This window comes from Scyliorhinus canicula, chromosome 2 (genome assembly GCF_902713615.1).
Source record: "Scyliorhinus canicula chromosome 2, sScyCan1.1, whole genome shotgun sequence".
NCBI lineage: Eukaryota > Metazoa > Chordata > Chondrichthyes > Carcharhiniformes > Scyliorhinidae > Scyliorhinus > Scyliorhinus canicula.
The window spans coordinates 224,116,810-224,133,206 of NC_052147.1; the positions used below are offsets into that span (position 1 = coordinate 224,116,810).

Below are 16,397 nucleotides of genomic sequence, written 5' to 3' on the forward strand. Positions count from 1 at the left end.
AAAGCATCTTTAAATATTGTTGAGACCCATACAGGGGTAAGCTGCAGCCAGTCTGTCCCACTGAACACTTCCTTTTTAAAAAATATTTTCAAATTAAGGGGCAATTTAGCGTGGCCAATCCACCTACCCTGCCCATCTTTGGGTTATGGGGGTGAGACCCATGCAGATACAGGGAGAATGTGCAAAATCCACACGGACAGTGACCCGGGTATCGGATCGAATCCGGAACTCAGCGCTATTAGACGGCAGTGCTAACTACTGCGCCACTGTATCACCAAACGCTTCCAGGACATGGCACTACTGTGGCTTCAATGCTGAAATTCAGTTTCACTCCCTTTGACTGTGAACAGTTACTAGCTTCACAGCTGAAGGCTATTGCAAATGACAAATTAATAATAATCTTTATTAGTGTCACAGTAGGCTTACATTAACACTTCAATGAAATTACTGTGAAAATCTCATAGTTGCCATACTCCGGCGCCTGTTCAGGTACACTGAGAATTCAGAATTTCCAATTCACCTAACAAGCACATCTTTTGGGACTTGTGGTAGGAAGCTGCAGCGCCCGGAGGAAACCCATGCAGACACGGGGAGCACGACAGTGACCCAAGCTGGGAATCAAACCCGGGTCCCTGGCACTGTGAAGCAACAGTTCTAACCAATGTGCTAACATGCTGCCTTCGCTTGCCGGAGCTCCTCAGTGCAGGGAGAGATCAGGACCCCCTGACATGATCCCCAGAGCCCCAATTCACCAGGAAGGGGGTCCTCGGGCGCCTCTTCTCCCCACCCCCCGCAATCGTGCAGATCCCCCCCCCCCAGGTCCGATATGCAGTGTGGGAAAAATGCCAGCGTGGCACCTTGGCAGTTCATCTCCCAGCTGGCAGTGCCCCCTTGGGAGTTCCAGGCTGGCACCCAGGTGGCACCATTAGGGTGCCAGTCTGGCTGTGCCAAGCACCCAGGTAGTACCAGCACTGTCAGGGTGCCACCCTGCCGAGAGGGCAAACACCTGGTGGCCTCTGATCCCCTGGGAGACCCTCATGAGTGCCGTTCCATCTGTTCCCAGTTTGTGGAGACCAGCACTGAAAGGCACTTGTGAGACCTCCAAGGCGAAAGGGTTAGATGCCAATGCTTTAGATGAATCGTGGGAATTTGCCAAAAAGCGATCCCCGCACAATGGGCGGGATTCACGTCACAGCGTCCCGCGCAATTGCGCTAGCTCTCGCGAGGCCTGGTGAGCCGGTTAGATCCCAGAAGTGGGATCTCCCAGCATCTACCGGTCACGTTGCACCATGCCGCGCTGCCTTTTGGGTGTACTGCGGCTGGTAGATCGCGCCACAGGTTCTTATGTAGAAAAAATAATGTTGTCGCCTTCATTCTCCCATGATTAACAAATATGATCTGGGGAAATAGACCTCTGCACGCATTTGCAGAGCTCCCTCCTGCTGGGCAGTGTGAGTCAAGGACAGGAATGGCTTTGTCTTTGTCTTGCCAGCTGTAGTTTGCATTCTACAGTTATCTGTTTCTGGTAGCTCATTTGCAGTTGCAATGTTAATCACAAACACAAATTGATAGATTGTGAGTCTAAATTTGATTGATGAATTTAACATACTAATATTTTCATTTCCTTATGCACTTTTTACCAGTTGGATTAATGTTTTTGTAAAAATAGTGTGCACAGAAATATTAACTTTTGACATTTTTATACCAACTTCTTCAATTAGAAATTCTACCCTTGGGATCTTGAATTTCTGTATTTTGCTGCTCTTTTCTCTTGTAACTTACGCAGGAAAAAAGAAAAACTCCAGGAATTCCAAATGGAACCACAGCTCATGGGGACCCTGATCCACTTGAAGGACATAGTGGACCTGAGTTACAGAGAACAGGAAGGTTAGTGAAGGCAACATTCATGTTAAGACAACTGTGCTTTATGTTATGCAATCCCAAAAATATTAGGGTTCCTTAATAGTTGCTCAATGGAATTGTAATGTAAGATTATGCTAGTCTTTGTGCATTGGGTGGAATTTTGCACGCTGTGCACAGAGTGCTGGCTGGGGTGAGAGAACGGGCATGTAGCTCTCCACACCCACATAGACATTGGGCTTCCCCTCCCCACCTGCCAGACTGGCACCAGGGCAACCTCATCTCTCCACCCCCCCCCCCCCCCCCCCTCCAAAAGGGGCTCCAGCAGGGCATCCCTGCACTTCCCCCAACAGGTTGACGGTACCAAGGGGCAGTGTCAGGACACTGCCTGGGCATGTCCCTCTCCTCACAGGGGCTATATTTAGCTTTGCGCCCCTGGCGGGTTCCTCTCGACTGCTTTCTGTTTTTCGAAACCTAATGTAAGCCTCCTTACCTCATGGGTGTCATTGGTACAGAGGAAATCCAAGAATGAGATATTGCAAGATTTTTCCGACGAGCGTGATTTTGGGCCCGCATCCAGGGCACCTGTTCTGTGCCTCCCCCAGGTGGTCATTTTACACATTTCCAATTGCACAAGGAACCATAGCTGAGCCTAACCCCACCCTATATGAATGTGCTTTGTAGCAGTGTCATTTGATAACAATCAAGAGTTGGAACCTGTTTAAATTTAGTCTTTCGAATGCAAAGAGTTTTGGCTGAGATCAGGAAACTCAGCACAAACTGCAAATTAAACTTAAGATTATTTTGGTCTGAAGGGCTGAGCTGGTCTCTACCTCAACCTGTTGAAGCACCGGAAGGGCAAAAAACATTTCCAAACATATGAAATAGGAGCAGGAGTATGTAATTTGGCCCCTCGAGCTTGTTCCACCATTCAATTAGGTCATGGCTGATCTGATGAAGGCCTCATGCCTCTTGTCCACCTCTCTCCGATACCCTTTGACTTCCATAGAATCATAGGCTCCCTGCAGTACAGAAGGAGGCCATTCGGCCCATAGAGTTTGAACTGAATTTCTGAAAGAGCACCCTACCTAGGCCCCCTCTCCCGCCCTTTCTCCATAACCCCACCTAACCTTTTGGACACTAAGAGGCAATTTAGCATGGCTAATCCACCTAACCTGCACATCTTTGGCCTGTGGGAGGAAACCAGAGCACCCAGAGAAAAACCACACACAGATAGGGAGAATGTACAAACTCCACACAGTCAATAAAGGCTGGAATTGGGCCCACTCGTTGCTGCTGTGAAGCAGCAGTGGGAACCACTGTACCACAGTCCCTTGTTAGTCAAGAATCCATCTACCTTAAAAATATTCAATGACCCCGGCTCCGCCATTCTTTGGGGAATACCCCACAGACCCGTGACCGACGGCGAGAAATAAATTCTCCTCACCCCTATCTTAAATGGGAGACACCCTTATTTTTAAACTGTGTCCCCTAGTTCTGGTCTCTCTTCCAAGTGGAAACATCCTTTCAGCATTCACTCAAGCCTCCTCAGGGTGTCGTATGTTTCAATGAAATCACCTCTCATTCTTTAAAACTGTATTTGTATACAGGCCCAGCCTGTCCAACATTTCTTCATCGGATAACCACCAGCCCCATACCCTTTCCCACAAATCAGTCGAGTGAACCTTCTCTGAACTGCTTCTAATGCAATATTGTATTTTCTTAAATAAGCAGACCAGAACTATGCCCATTACTCGAGAGATATGGTCTCATCAATGCCCTGTACCACTGCAGCAAAACATTCCTTCCACGTAATTGAAAACAAAAGCCTGCGAATCCTGGAAATCTGAAGTTAAAACACTTACAAAAGTGCTGGAAATCCTTAGCTCCAGTAGTATCTGTGGAGAGAGAAACAGAATTAATGTTTTGAGTGAAATATGACCTTTCTTCAGAGGAGTCTCTCCATAGATCCTGCCAGACACTTTGAGCATTTCCAGCAGTTTGTGTTTACCATTTGGTCATAGTGCTTCATATTTATAAATCAGTAAAAGCTATCCTGTGTAAATGAATAATTGTCATTTAGCGTTTTAAAACAATATGTTTTCTATTTTTTGCTTTTTCATAAAACAGGATATTTGGTGGATTATGTGAAGATATCAAAAGAAAAATCCCATATTTCTGGAGTGACTTTAGGGATGCAGTCAACTTGCAATGTGTAGCATCCTTTCTATTCCTCTACTGTGCCTGTATGTCTCCTGTTATCACATTTGGTGGGCTACTTGGAGAAGCTACAGAAGGTTGCATCGTAAGATTAATAATTTTATTTTCTGGAAAAATAATGCAGTATTGAAAATTTCCCTTTTTTTAACTTTGCTTATTCAGAGAATGGTATTTGTGATCCGTAAAAGATAAAAAAAAGTTGCTCTATTGTTGTTAAACAATGGAAAGGCAATATAAGAATGTACAAGGCTTTGCACTTTATTTTTGCGTGCACTGTTTCATTTTCCATCGTTCATTACTGACCAGTTTAATAATTTACCATCAACGATCAATATCTATTGTTAGCACCTTGGTTGCAACCAATTACCTGTTCTTAAAAAGAAGAAATCCCAAATCTTTGTTATTTGTTGAAAGAATGAAGCCACATGGTTCCACAGTTTTAAAATTAAAAATGTTCACTATTCAAACCAAATGCTAAATATTATTTTAGCTAACCATCTGTACTCTAAAACTAAGCAGGTCTTGCAAATTGGTACAACAGTCCACTCCGCATACAGTCATCAAGGTTAGTCAAAAAGTCCTTCAAACTTTGGGTGGAATTTTCTGGTCCTGCCTGTGACGGGTTTTGTGGTGGATGGGAGGAGCAGAAAATCTGGAGAGAGGCAATAAATCAGTAGCGGAATTTTCTGATATATTTTCAGAGTGTCAGTTTCAGTGAGAAAAGCGGTGTGTAACTCTCCGGCGCATTTTCTCTCCAGATTCTCTGGCACTCTGTGGACAGAGAATCTGGGTGTATGGCTTTCACTGTCATTTTGACAGGACAGGCCCTGATCGAGACAGCAGTGCTGGCTCCACAGAGATTAGGATGCCAACTTGAAAGGGTGGCCTGATCTGAATTAAAAATAAATTCCCAAGACCCCCACGCATAGACACAGGGTACCCACCCACGAGCATGGATCAAACCACACTGCGCAACCCCCCGCCACTCCACTCCACCCCCCAAACATAAGGGTGATCCCCCACCTCCATACCAGAAGCATTGAGGTGACTCCCCCCCCCCCCCCCCCCCCCCACAAATGCTTCAGAGAAGACCTCCACACAAGCATCCGGCTGACTCCCTCCCACCCCCCACAAGCATAGGAGCAACCCACGACCCTCCCAGGTATGTGGCTAATTCTCCACAATGTTCGGGGGAATCCTCCCCCCACAAGAATCGGAGCAATGCACCTCCCCCAAGCATGAGGTGACTTCTCCCACAATTATTGGGGCAACCCTCCTCCCCACATGTATCAGGGTGACCCCCCCCTCCTCCCTATGAAATGACATCTTTGAATGTATTTTGTGTTTGCTGCTGCACCTGGCTGTATTTCAGGTTGAAAATTCCAACTCCGTTTTGATAGTCTATGATGTTATTTTTGCCTTGTCTTGCTCCACCTGCCACATGACCTTTTCCTTGTCGCTCACTACCAGCTGCTGGTACAGTTCTGGAAACATGTCTGAGTCATCAAAAAGGAAGCCATTTTGGACTTTTGTTTTGAGCGTCCAATGCATATTATTGGAGCTTCAAGAGAGTTCTGTGCCTCTCTGGCTGCATGTTTGGTTTTTCTGAGACTTGTGTTTTACTCTTTTGCTGCTGGCAGTTTTCTGTGGCATTTTTAGACTCTGAACTCGCTTCAGCTTTAAGACCTCTCCCTCTCTCTCTCTTTCTGTCTCTCTCTCTCTGAAAATCAAGACCACAGTATAGCAAGCAAGGGTAGAAGTTCTCTCCAAAGAGCGAGAAGTGCAATTGCAGAGTGTATGCTTGAAGGATAGTAGAGAGGAATTATACTCTGCCAAGGAAAAACTGATCAGTGCATGGAACCACTTAAGGTGTAGCAGCAAACAGATCTTTGAGCTGATAGACGTCATCCATAACAAGCCATTCTCTTTCTCGAGCAGGTTTGCCTCATCGCCCTGATTTTAATAATTTTCCTATTTGAATCCATTTTATAAAAAACTGAACATTTGTCAATAAACAGCCCTTTAATCGTATAGCATGTAACATTCTAAAATCATGTTGCATTTTTCTGAATTATTCAGCTTTCAGTTTTATTGAAACATTGAATGAAACAGAATCAGGACAATTAATTTAATTTATCCTTCACATACTTTATGATAGGCCCATTTTACTAAGGTGAATCACTGGGAGTTGTTGAAGTAAAACAATAAGTGCTTCAAATGCACAGTAAACCAGTCAGCATATGTAAGGAGAACAGAGAGCAAATTATGTTTTGGGTGCAGAGTATGAGTTTCACCTTTAAAGTTAAAGGGGTGGATTCCCCATTTTGGATACTATGGGCTGGATTAACCATTTTGGAGACTAGGTGCTGATGCTGGCGTTGGAACTCTGGCGTTTTACGAAGGCAAAATCGGCGCCGAACCTTCACCAATCCTGCAACCGGTGAGGGGCTATCAGCTGCGCTGATCAAAACCCCCGGCTCCCAGGATACAAGCCCCTGGAGAATGGCCGGGTCCATGGCAGCGCATGCACATGGTGGCGACCTGCACTTGTTGCGCCACAAAACATGGCGGCAGCCGTGCGCGGACCTGACCTGCCTAATAATGATCCATGGCCTCCCCCTACCGGTACCTCCAGCCCTCATGGAAGTCTCCCCAGCCAGCAGCACAGCTCCCGGCCAACTGTGGCGGCACTGGACACATCTTCAGCCGCCAAGCCGGATTCCCAAGCGCTGAGACCACACGTTTCTCGCGTGGTTGACAACCTGGCCCATCGGGGGTGGAACATCGGGGGAGGGCCTTCAGGTGATGTGCCAATGCCGTTCCAACGGCGTGCACTACGTGACCCAATGACGCCATTTCAGAGGGGCCGGAAGATATAAAACTGGCTCCGGCCAGATCTCGGCGTCAGAAAGGATTCTCCGCCCATCGCCGATTATGATGTCGGGGAACGGTGAACTCGCCTGTTGTTCTCCTACTGGAGCTTAATTGCACCAGTTTTACAATCGCTTGTGTAAAGCGCGTTGCAATTCCATATCCCTTGCCATGTAAATTTATGCATAGCGTGAAATTCGAGGGATTCCCAGGGAAGCTTACTTTCGGGCCATCATCTTGAATGTGCGTTCCGATAGCGAGGTCCCACAGCTGGCCACACTCCCCCACCCCAAACCCACCATGCACTGCAAATCGGCCTTGACACCACTGTTATGGGCCAGTGTTTAAAAACTCCAAAGTATATTATGGAGTTCACCTGACCTATAACTTTTTGTTGAATTTGGCTGGGATGAGCACAAGCGCCCTCCTTTCAGGAGTTATTCAATGGACTTCTTAGGTGCTTTTAATCAAAAAAAACAAGCTATATTCTAAGAATTTTGTTAACATTTGTATAAATACACAGCAAGAAGTTTTATTAATTACACACATAAAGACCCCACACAGCTACAGTAATCTATGTATAACCCTTAATGAATTCCCCCTTAACTGTTCCAATTCAATAACAAGTTCCAAGTAAAACTAGAAACCCCTCCTCAAAGGCATGGCCCAGAACTCTGTATTTTCACTTGACCAAGACTGTTGTTATTGATACTTTGTTCCACTTTTCAACCAGCAGATTGTAATTCCTTCCAAAAAGCTTTTTTAGGTTACCAAGCAGTCTGGAATAGCTTTTAAAAGGAAGATAGAGAAAGACACTTCTTTCATCCTGTGCAGTTCAAATCAGTCCAAAAACTCAAAGTGGAAGTAAAACTCACAGCCACAGCTCAGCTCCAGCCACAAAAATGACATCACTGAAGCCATGTGATAGACAAAAACCTTTCTTAAAGGGACACTCACATGACACCACCACCCCTCCCTTCCCCTAGCCGCAAATCATCCCCAACCCCACAGTAGCCCCCCCATGCCTGGATGTCCCCCCTACCCCCATGTACGGGTGACCTGAACCCCCCCCCCAAGAGACCCCCGTTATAGGAGGAACCCCCCCATGGCCCCCTGTTATAGGGCGACACCCCCTCCAGTTTGTGACAGATACTGTCAGACCTGCTGAGAATTTCCAATATTTTCTGTTCTTATTTCAGATTCCAGCATCCGCAGTAATTTGCTTTTACTTCAATATTGATCTGTACTAAAAATAACTTTTTTTTACAGAGTGCAATCGAATCTCTGTTTGGAGCATCGATGACAGGTATAGCATATTCACTGTTTGCAGGGCAACCACTAACGATTCTAGGGAGCACAGGACCAGTTTTGGTATTTGAAAAGATACTGTTTAAATTCTGCAAGTAAGTACTTCAACTGCTCAGTTCCATTTTCGACACAGAATGATGCTTGTAACAACACTCTACTTTTCCAAATCTTATACTTTTTAATTAAGAGGGGTTAATGCATGATCCATCCCGTCACCTGACAGTTCAACAATGTGCATAATGCTAGCAGCATAGTGTATATAATTGTCCTTCCTTACGTGTAACCTTTAATACCATGTGCAGAGGGCAACCATTTGAAGTTACATTTCATTAATACATTTTTTCAAAGCATATTTAAAAATAGCTGAGTCTCTTTTGTAGAACATAAAAGTCCCCAGGAATTGTATTGATGTGTATGTACATAGCTGTAAGGATGTTGTCAGTATGTAAATGCATTGCCTAGTACTGAGCCCCCCCTGAGCAAGAAGGTCTTGGTCCAATTATGGCTTATGCTGAGTTATAACTGATCTACACCATGCCAGCATCTATTTTATGATAGCTATGCTGTCAAACAAAATGCCATTGATCGAACCATTGGGGTGCTTAAGCAATGATTCCATTGCCTGGATGGGCCTGAAGGAGCCCTGCAGTTCTTGGCAAAGCACAGGATAAGACCTGCTGCCACCTGAACACATTAACCTGCATGGGTGCATGACCTTTGCCACCTGGTAAATGGCGAGCAGCAGAGCAGGAGGAGGAGAGGGACAAAGGGCAGATGCAAGCAACACATCTCCTTTCTGGCTGTCCTATCTGCGATAAGCTCATCTGACTGTAGTATCAGTGAGCACAGCCACAACTCCTCATTCAAAAACACTTCCACACCTTCCCTCTGCTATGAATCCTTACAGTGTTCTATTGGCCACGTTATTGAAATAAAAACCACCACAGCCGCACATTCCAAATCAATTTTATCAATCAAAAAAGTCAACTATACCATACAGAAGTCAAGTAATCATCCTTGCCTTTGGAGTGCCTTTCTCTGTCCTCGTGTCCCTTCACAGTGCTACCATAACAGAGGTGCTGACTTTCAGTGAGGAAACGACAGATGGTCTTGCGGTCATCCTTGTGCAAACCTATCACGCTGTTGAAGTGTGTCATTTTTTGAAAGACGTCAGTAGTCTGTGCAGACAGGCTGAAAGGCAACAACAAGGACACTAGCAAAGTGGCAGTGCTGTTATCCTGAGAGGTGAATGTAGGTTCATGCTCCACAGTGCCACTTTTTCTTTTGCAATGTGGCACCTCTGTCGTCGGATAGATTGCTAAACTGCGGTGAGACCCTGCAACTTATTTGAGTGCTGGTATCCACAGCCATGACAACATTAGCCTAAGTAATTTTTATTTGCATTGCATAAAAACTGCTTTTGGGGGGGGGGGGGGGGGGAGGTGGTGGCACAGTGGTATTGTCACTTGACTAGCAATCCAGAATGCTAGGGTAATGCTCTGGGGACCTAGCTTTGAACCCCACCACAGCAGATGGTGGAATTCAATAAAACAATTACATTTTTCAAAAAATGATGTCCAGTGATGAACATGAAAAGCCGTTGCCAATTATCGTAAAAACCCAACTGGTTCACTAATATCCTTTAGGGAACTAAACATGCCGTCCCTATATGGTCTGGCAGATACACGATGAAATTGCCCCTTAATTGGAAAAAAATAATTGGGTACTCTAAGTTTATTTAAAAAAAATTAATGTTGACAATTTCTTCACCAGTTCTGTACTGTTGTGTGATGAAACGTAAAGTTGAGTTATGAAAGTCACTGGATGGAGTTTATTGATTTTTTTTTGTCAAAGTGTCAACTCGGGTGCGAAACAACGAAGGGTAGCCAGCCAGATGTGCTGCATGCTTTTCAAGCTGAATTTTTAGACACTCTTGTCAAAACAATTCAAGGGGTGGGTCCCATAACATCACGCCAGTGGGGCATGCTCTGAATGAGCCCTTCACGCCAGCAACTTTGACCCCTGGGGGCTGTATTCACCTGTGTGCCACTGGCAGGTTCTGAGCAGCAGGTGCACATCGTAGGGAGCATGTCGTGATTCAGATAGGTGTGAATGAACAATTTAATATGGGGCGACTCTCGGGCGTAAAGTCCCGTTATGCATAGTTACTTAGATGCAAAAGGGGATCGTGATATTTAAATTATAATGGATTACCATTACACCATTGACAGGGTGCAGGGACAATCGAATGCAGAAATCCCAGCAACGTAACAGCTGTTGTGGGACTTCTGCTAGTTTCCCCGGTCCCTTCTGCTCTTCCTGGCTACAAAAATGGGTGCGCAAAATCCCCCACTAACTGAAAGAAACGGTTCTCTATTAAATGAGGAGAGCATAATATTGTTGATCATTTCTAACTCAATGTAGTTTTTAAAATGTTTTATTAATGCAGGAACATTTCATTGCGAGTACAATAAGATACTATTTTTAGGATCAGTGTTTATCTAAACTGAATGGTTAACTAAACTTGTAGGATTCAGAGCAGACTACCAACAGAATTGCTAATTTACCAATTAAAGCGGTCCTTTGTGGACTACGTGACAGATTTAGTTTACTATATTTAGTCATGTTTATAATTTTGTCTCAATGCAATGTCTCAGGAATATAACTGAAAAATCCTATATAAAGGAAATTTTTGAATATCTTACATTTGAGACTGCAGAGAATACCAAATAGTGTTTAGAATTTTGATTGTTATGTATGGCTTTTGTAGCTACATGTCTGTTAATAACGTATATTCTTTTGTTGATATTTTAATTTATCACAGAGATTATGGTTTATCCTACCTTTCTCTGAGAACCTGTATCGGACTTTGGACAGCTTTTCTTTGCTTGGTTCTCGTTGCTACAGATGCAAGTTCGTTGGTCTGCTACATTACCCGCTTCACTGAGGAAGCATTTGCTTCCCTTATTTGTATAATTTTCATTTATGAGGCACTGGAAAAGCTGTATCACCTTGGTGAGACATACCCTATCAATATGTACAATCACCTGGATCAGCTGACCCACTATTCGTAAGTATATGAACCATTCTGTCTTTACAATTCATATATAATGTCAGTGTTACTTTGGCGATATGGAATGCAAATGCATTCAGCATTGTAAGAATTAAGCCTTTAATTCTCGTATTTTTTTGTTCCAATCCTTTCACCAACAATATCAAGCTTTAACTAAAATAATTAACACAATTCTGATTTTCAGTGCTGCCTTAGTTTTTTTGAAAATATCTTTATTGAACTTAACATTTTATATCTCAAAATTTACAAAAAAAAACAACCAACAACTGCAACAATCCCCCCTTTAATGAAAATATAACCCAAACCACCCACTCACACCCCTCCCCACCCCCACTAATAACAATGACCAATTCCTTAATGTGCAATATGAACGGATGCCATCTACTTTAAACCAGTCAATCGACTCCCTCACAGTGAATCTGATCTTGTTGAGGTACAGAAACTCCATCAAAGTCACCTAGCCATACTGAGGCACTAGGTGACCTCGCCTGCCTCCAACTCAGCAGAATCCTCTGCTGCCAAGCAATCAACGAGGCAAAGCCAGGGCATCCGCCCCTGCAGCCATCCTTAATTCCAGCTAGTCTGACACCCCAAATATAACTACTAGTGCACAGGGCTCTAAATCAACATTCAGGATTACCGATATGATGCAGAAACCCGCCCCTCCACAAAAAATCCCCACCAATTTGGGGCAGGCCCTCTCAAACACCACTTTCACCTACAACCCCTACAAATAATTGACTCACCCTAGTCTTGGTGAGATGTGCCCTAAACACCACCTTGAGCTCAACAAGCTCAATCTCACACAGGAGGACGTGGCATTCACTCTGCGAAGGGACTCACTCCACACCTCCTCTGTCATAATATACATCCAGGTATATGATGGTGCACAGACAGGCAGTGATTGACACACAGGATGACCAAGGAACACACAGAACACAGCAGCCAATCACCAGACAGGACACAACCACTATAAAGCCAGAGGGCACTAGTTTTCCCGCTCTCTTGGGATCCAGCCTCTGAGACAGTCAGAGCCCGTGAGCAACAACTAGAACATACACCATGTGGTAGTAAGATAGTCTGGTCAGGTTAGCCTCAGGTCTCCAGTCAAGTCAGCATAGTGTCAACCCACAGTTAAAGTATGTACGATAGTTAGGAGTTCAATAAAATCGAGTTGCATTTCTTCAAGTGTTGGAAGCCTGTCTCTCTCACTGCTGCAGTAAACGCAGTCCTTGCAGACCCAGCTTACCCAACACATCATCCTCCTCCACTATGGGTCCCAGCTGCTCCTCCCACCTGTACTTTACCTCCCACCGAAACCTCCCCTTCCCACAAGATCTGTCCATATATCCCGGACGTGCTGCCATCTTCAGACCCCACAAAGGAGAGTATCCTCTCCAGTAAGGTGGTGCTACCGGGAATATCGGAAGTATCTGCCAAATAAAGTCCCATACTTGAATGTATTCGGACCCGCACACCCCCACCCCCCCGCAACCAAGTCCTGCTTTCTCCTTCAACTCCTCCATGTTGGCAAACTGCTAATCCAAAGACAAATTCCTCACACTTTCCAGCCTCAGTTTTTTCCACCTCGCAATTTGCATGGCAAAGGATTGGGAGTCACTTCCTGATTTGCACTCCCAATCACTCCCCAAATCAGGTGTGATTCAGCTCCAACGGGAGAAGATAATCTCTCAAAAGACAAATACCAGCCCTTGTCTCAGTCTGAAATGGTTGATCTCTTATCCTGAGACTATGTCCCCTAGTTTGGCCATGGGAACCAGCTTCTCAGAATCTACCCAATCAAGGTCTCTCAGAATCCTTTATGCTTCAATGAAATTGCCTCTTATTTTTCAAAATTCTAGAGTGCAGGACAATCCTACTCAATCTCTCCTCATAGGACAACTCTCTTGTACTGAGAATCAATCTGGTTTTGGTTTACATAGAACATAGAACAGTACAGCACAGAACAGGCCCTTCGGCCCTCGATGTTGTGCCGAACAATGATCACCCTACTCAAACCCACGCTATACCCGTAACCCAACAACCCTCCCCCCCTTAATCTTACTTTTAAGGACACTACGGGCAATTTAGCATGGCCAATCCACCTAACCCGCACATCTTTGGACTGTGGGAGGAAACCGGAGCACCCGGAGGAAACCCACGCACACACGGGTAGGACGTGCAGACTCCGCACAGACAGTTTACTTTGTGCATTATTATGAGAGTTGATATGCAACCTGCTTTCTGCTTCTTGGTAATGCTATTCTGGGAACCAGTTAACGTTTGAACGATAGGTGTCCACTGGTCTGTTTTGTCTTCGGAGGAAAAGCCTTGTCTATCCACAGCACATTCCTAATGTATTTCAGATAAAGATCACGGGGAATAACTATTGGCATAAACCCATAAACTAATACTCCATGGTACAATTCACAAGCTTATAAATGAACTGTACAAATTGACAATGCCTTTTTATTTGTTCCAAATCTGTTACTTTTGCCATTATTTGTCACAGTAGCTCATTTTGTCGATCGGATTTTTTACCATTCAGGGGTGTTACATGTCACTGTATTATGAATCAAATTTAATGCATGCTTCTTTACCCTGGACGTAGCTATGGCTGGTTAGTCTCACCTCTGTTCTTAGCTGAGTGCATATTTTGCTGCTTTCATGCACCATTGCTGTTGCTTGTATGGTTAGCCAGTATCACTGGGTGAAGAAAAGTCACATCAAGATTTTCCAGGATACAGAATTTACAAGACACAGTGATAAAGTAATGTAGGTAGAGTGCAGATAATTCACATGCAAATCTTTTTATATTTTATTGACATACAAAAGTGAATGCTCAACACATTCACTTAAAATTTGGAGACTGGCTGATCACTTAGGCTACAAAATCAACATTTACTTTTCATGAAAGGATGCCTCTCAGTGAAACAAAGTAAAATACAGTGAATTATGGAACTCTGAAATGAAAACAAAAAAATGCTTCAAAACTTAGCAGGTCAAGCCGTACCTGTGGAAAGAGGAACAGTCAATGTTTCAGGACAATGACGTTTCATCAGAACTACCATTTATATTAGAGTGATTGAAAGGACAATCATTGTTGGCAAAAAAGAAATGACAAGGCACTAACTTCCGAAATAAAGGGCGAATATAAATACCTTCATGTGCAGAGATCGGTTCAACCATGTAGTTATTGAATTGTTGTTGTAGCACTTGCAGCATTAATCTTTGCTAATGTATTAATGGTAATTAAGTGCTAGACAGGCAGTCTCACGCTAAGGTTGGTCCAGTTACTGACTACACCAGCAGTAAACATGAAGAAGATAGTCATATTGGTTTTGTAATGTTTATGTGACTTAGATCATTTGTTGTAATTTTACTCTTGGTAAACATATTCATTTGTTACAGGTGCATTTGTGTAGAACCGCAAACCCTGAGCAATAAAACTGTACAGTACTGGAATAACTTCAATATCACAGCAACAGAAATTCCATGGGGAAATATGACTCTGTCAGTAAGTTTAAATTGAAGCCACCTATGTCAGGTGTGATGGTGTGTGATAATATTTTGTGAAGCAAGAAGGAAAATGAAGCTTCGGACAATCGTGTTTCTGAAGATATATTTTTTGAAAAACTGTAAATACTAAAATATAAACAAAAGCAGTTCTTTACATTAAAATTCTAATCTAAAGCATTCAGGGTAAAGAGTTTAATGGCATTCAATTTTCCAAACTTTAACATGCATGTGATCTACTTTTCACCTTGCAAGCATAAGCAAATGCTTTGTATGCTAATTCGACTTGTAACAGGAACAGCGAGCTGAATTTTATTTCTAAGGTCAGGAACTAGATGTCATGGGGGAACTCTGGAACATGGTTGAGTGTCAGATGATTGACGCACTTTTTGGCGAGCTGGCCAGATAGTGGCCAGAGTACACCTTCCAGCTATGGCAGCCCACTGCCATAGGTGGAAGCTGGCATTGTGAATGGGGAGAATGAGAGGGCACCTCAAAATGTTGTTGCTCCTGTTTCATTGTGTAGTCTAGGTGTGCATTTTGGGGATTGTCAATTCTCCCAAAGTATGCTGCTCAAGTCCATAGTTTCTCAAAACCATTATCTTTATTTACATATTTGGACCTCTGCATGAGGTTGTAACTTTTCTTTCCAGATCTCTCTTACTTCTCAGTCATATAATCTGACATCAGTACGACATCACCATTGCATATGCTTATGCTTCTGATGTTCACCTTTTACTTTGCACCTTCTGAAGAGTTTTGAATTTTAAAAAGGACACAGCTACCAGATCATCTTTGTGAAGGTGCAACCCCTCGTTGGTTTGCTACTGGCTCGAGCTGTGACTGGTGGCTATGGCAAGTTCAATGGGATGGTAATCCCCGAGCTGAATAAAATGCTGGCCCTCCTTTGTGTGCTGTAGGAAGGCTGCCTCCAGCCCTCAGCTGTGTTTCACAATTAGTGAGGTGCTCGCATGGCAACTGGAAAATTCCAGTCAGCTTCTGCTTAAAACGCCCTTTAATTGACTTAATGGACTACCCACTACTTGTGGGCAGGTAGTCATCAACCCTTGGTCCTCCCAGAGCGTTAAGGGCCTGAATGTGCATGACCAAAGTGAGAGACTGGGAGTGGGAAATTGTTGGCCTGTCCACACCTGGTCCTATTTCTGCAGCCATTTGAAAATTTGACCCAACTTCTCTGTGACAGTTACAGTGTGTCCACTGAGATTTCTTGCATCTTCTGAGGATCACTGCAATGCCGCTTGTTATATATTGCAACCAATGCTCTCTGTATACTTTGTCATATGATTACGTGGTGACATCGTTAGGGACATTTGGGAGGTTTCCCTCCACTTCTATCTTGGACTGTAGGCGGCACAGTAGCACAGTGGTTAGCACTGCTGCTTCACAGCACCAGTGACCGGGGTTCAATTCTGACCTTGGGAAACTGTTGTCTGTGTGGAGTTTGCACATTCTCTCTGTGTCTCTGTGGGTTTCCTCCGGGTGTTCTGGTTTCCTCCCAAAGTCCAAAGATGTGCAGGTTAGATTGATT

At 44.1% G+C, this 16,397-nt stretch overlaps 1 protein-coding gene across 3 annotated transcripts in view; it reads left to right on the forward strand.

The window, feature by feature from the left end:
* Positions 1–16,397, forward strand: part of LOC119961978 (sodium-driven chloride bicarbonate exchanger-like) — a 466,097-nt gene that overhangs the window by 340,245 nt on the left and 109,455 nt on the right. For all 3 annotated transcript variants that reach the window (XM_038789664.1, XM_038789662.1, XM_038789663.1), the window contains 5 exons: positions 1,787–1,887; positions 3,991–4,165; positions 8,221–8,354; positions 11,084–11,329; positions 14,744–14,849. In XM_038789664.1, the coding sequence (XP_038645592.1) occupies positions 1,787–1,887; positions 3,991–4,165; positions 8,221–8,354; positions 11,084–11,329; positions 14,744–14,849 (762 nt within the window). The remainder of the gene's footprint in view (positions 1–1,786; positions 1,888–3,990; positions 4,166–8,220; positions 8,355–11,083; positions 11,330–14,743; positions 14,850–16,397) is intronic.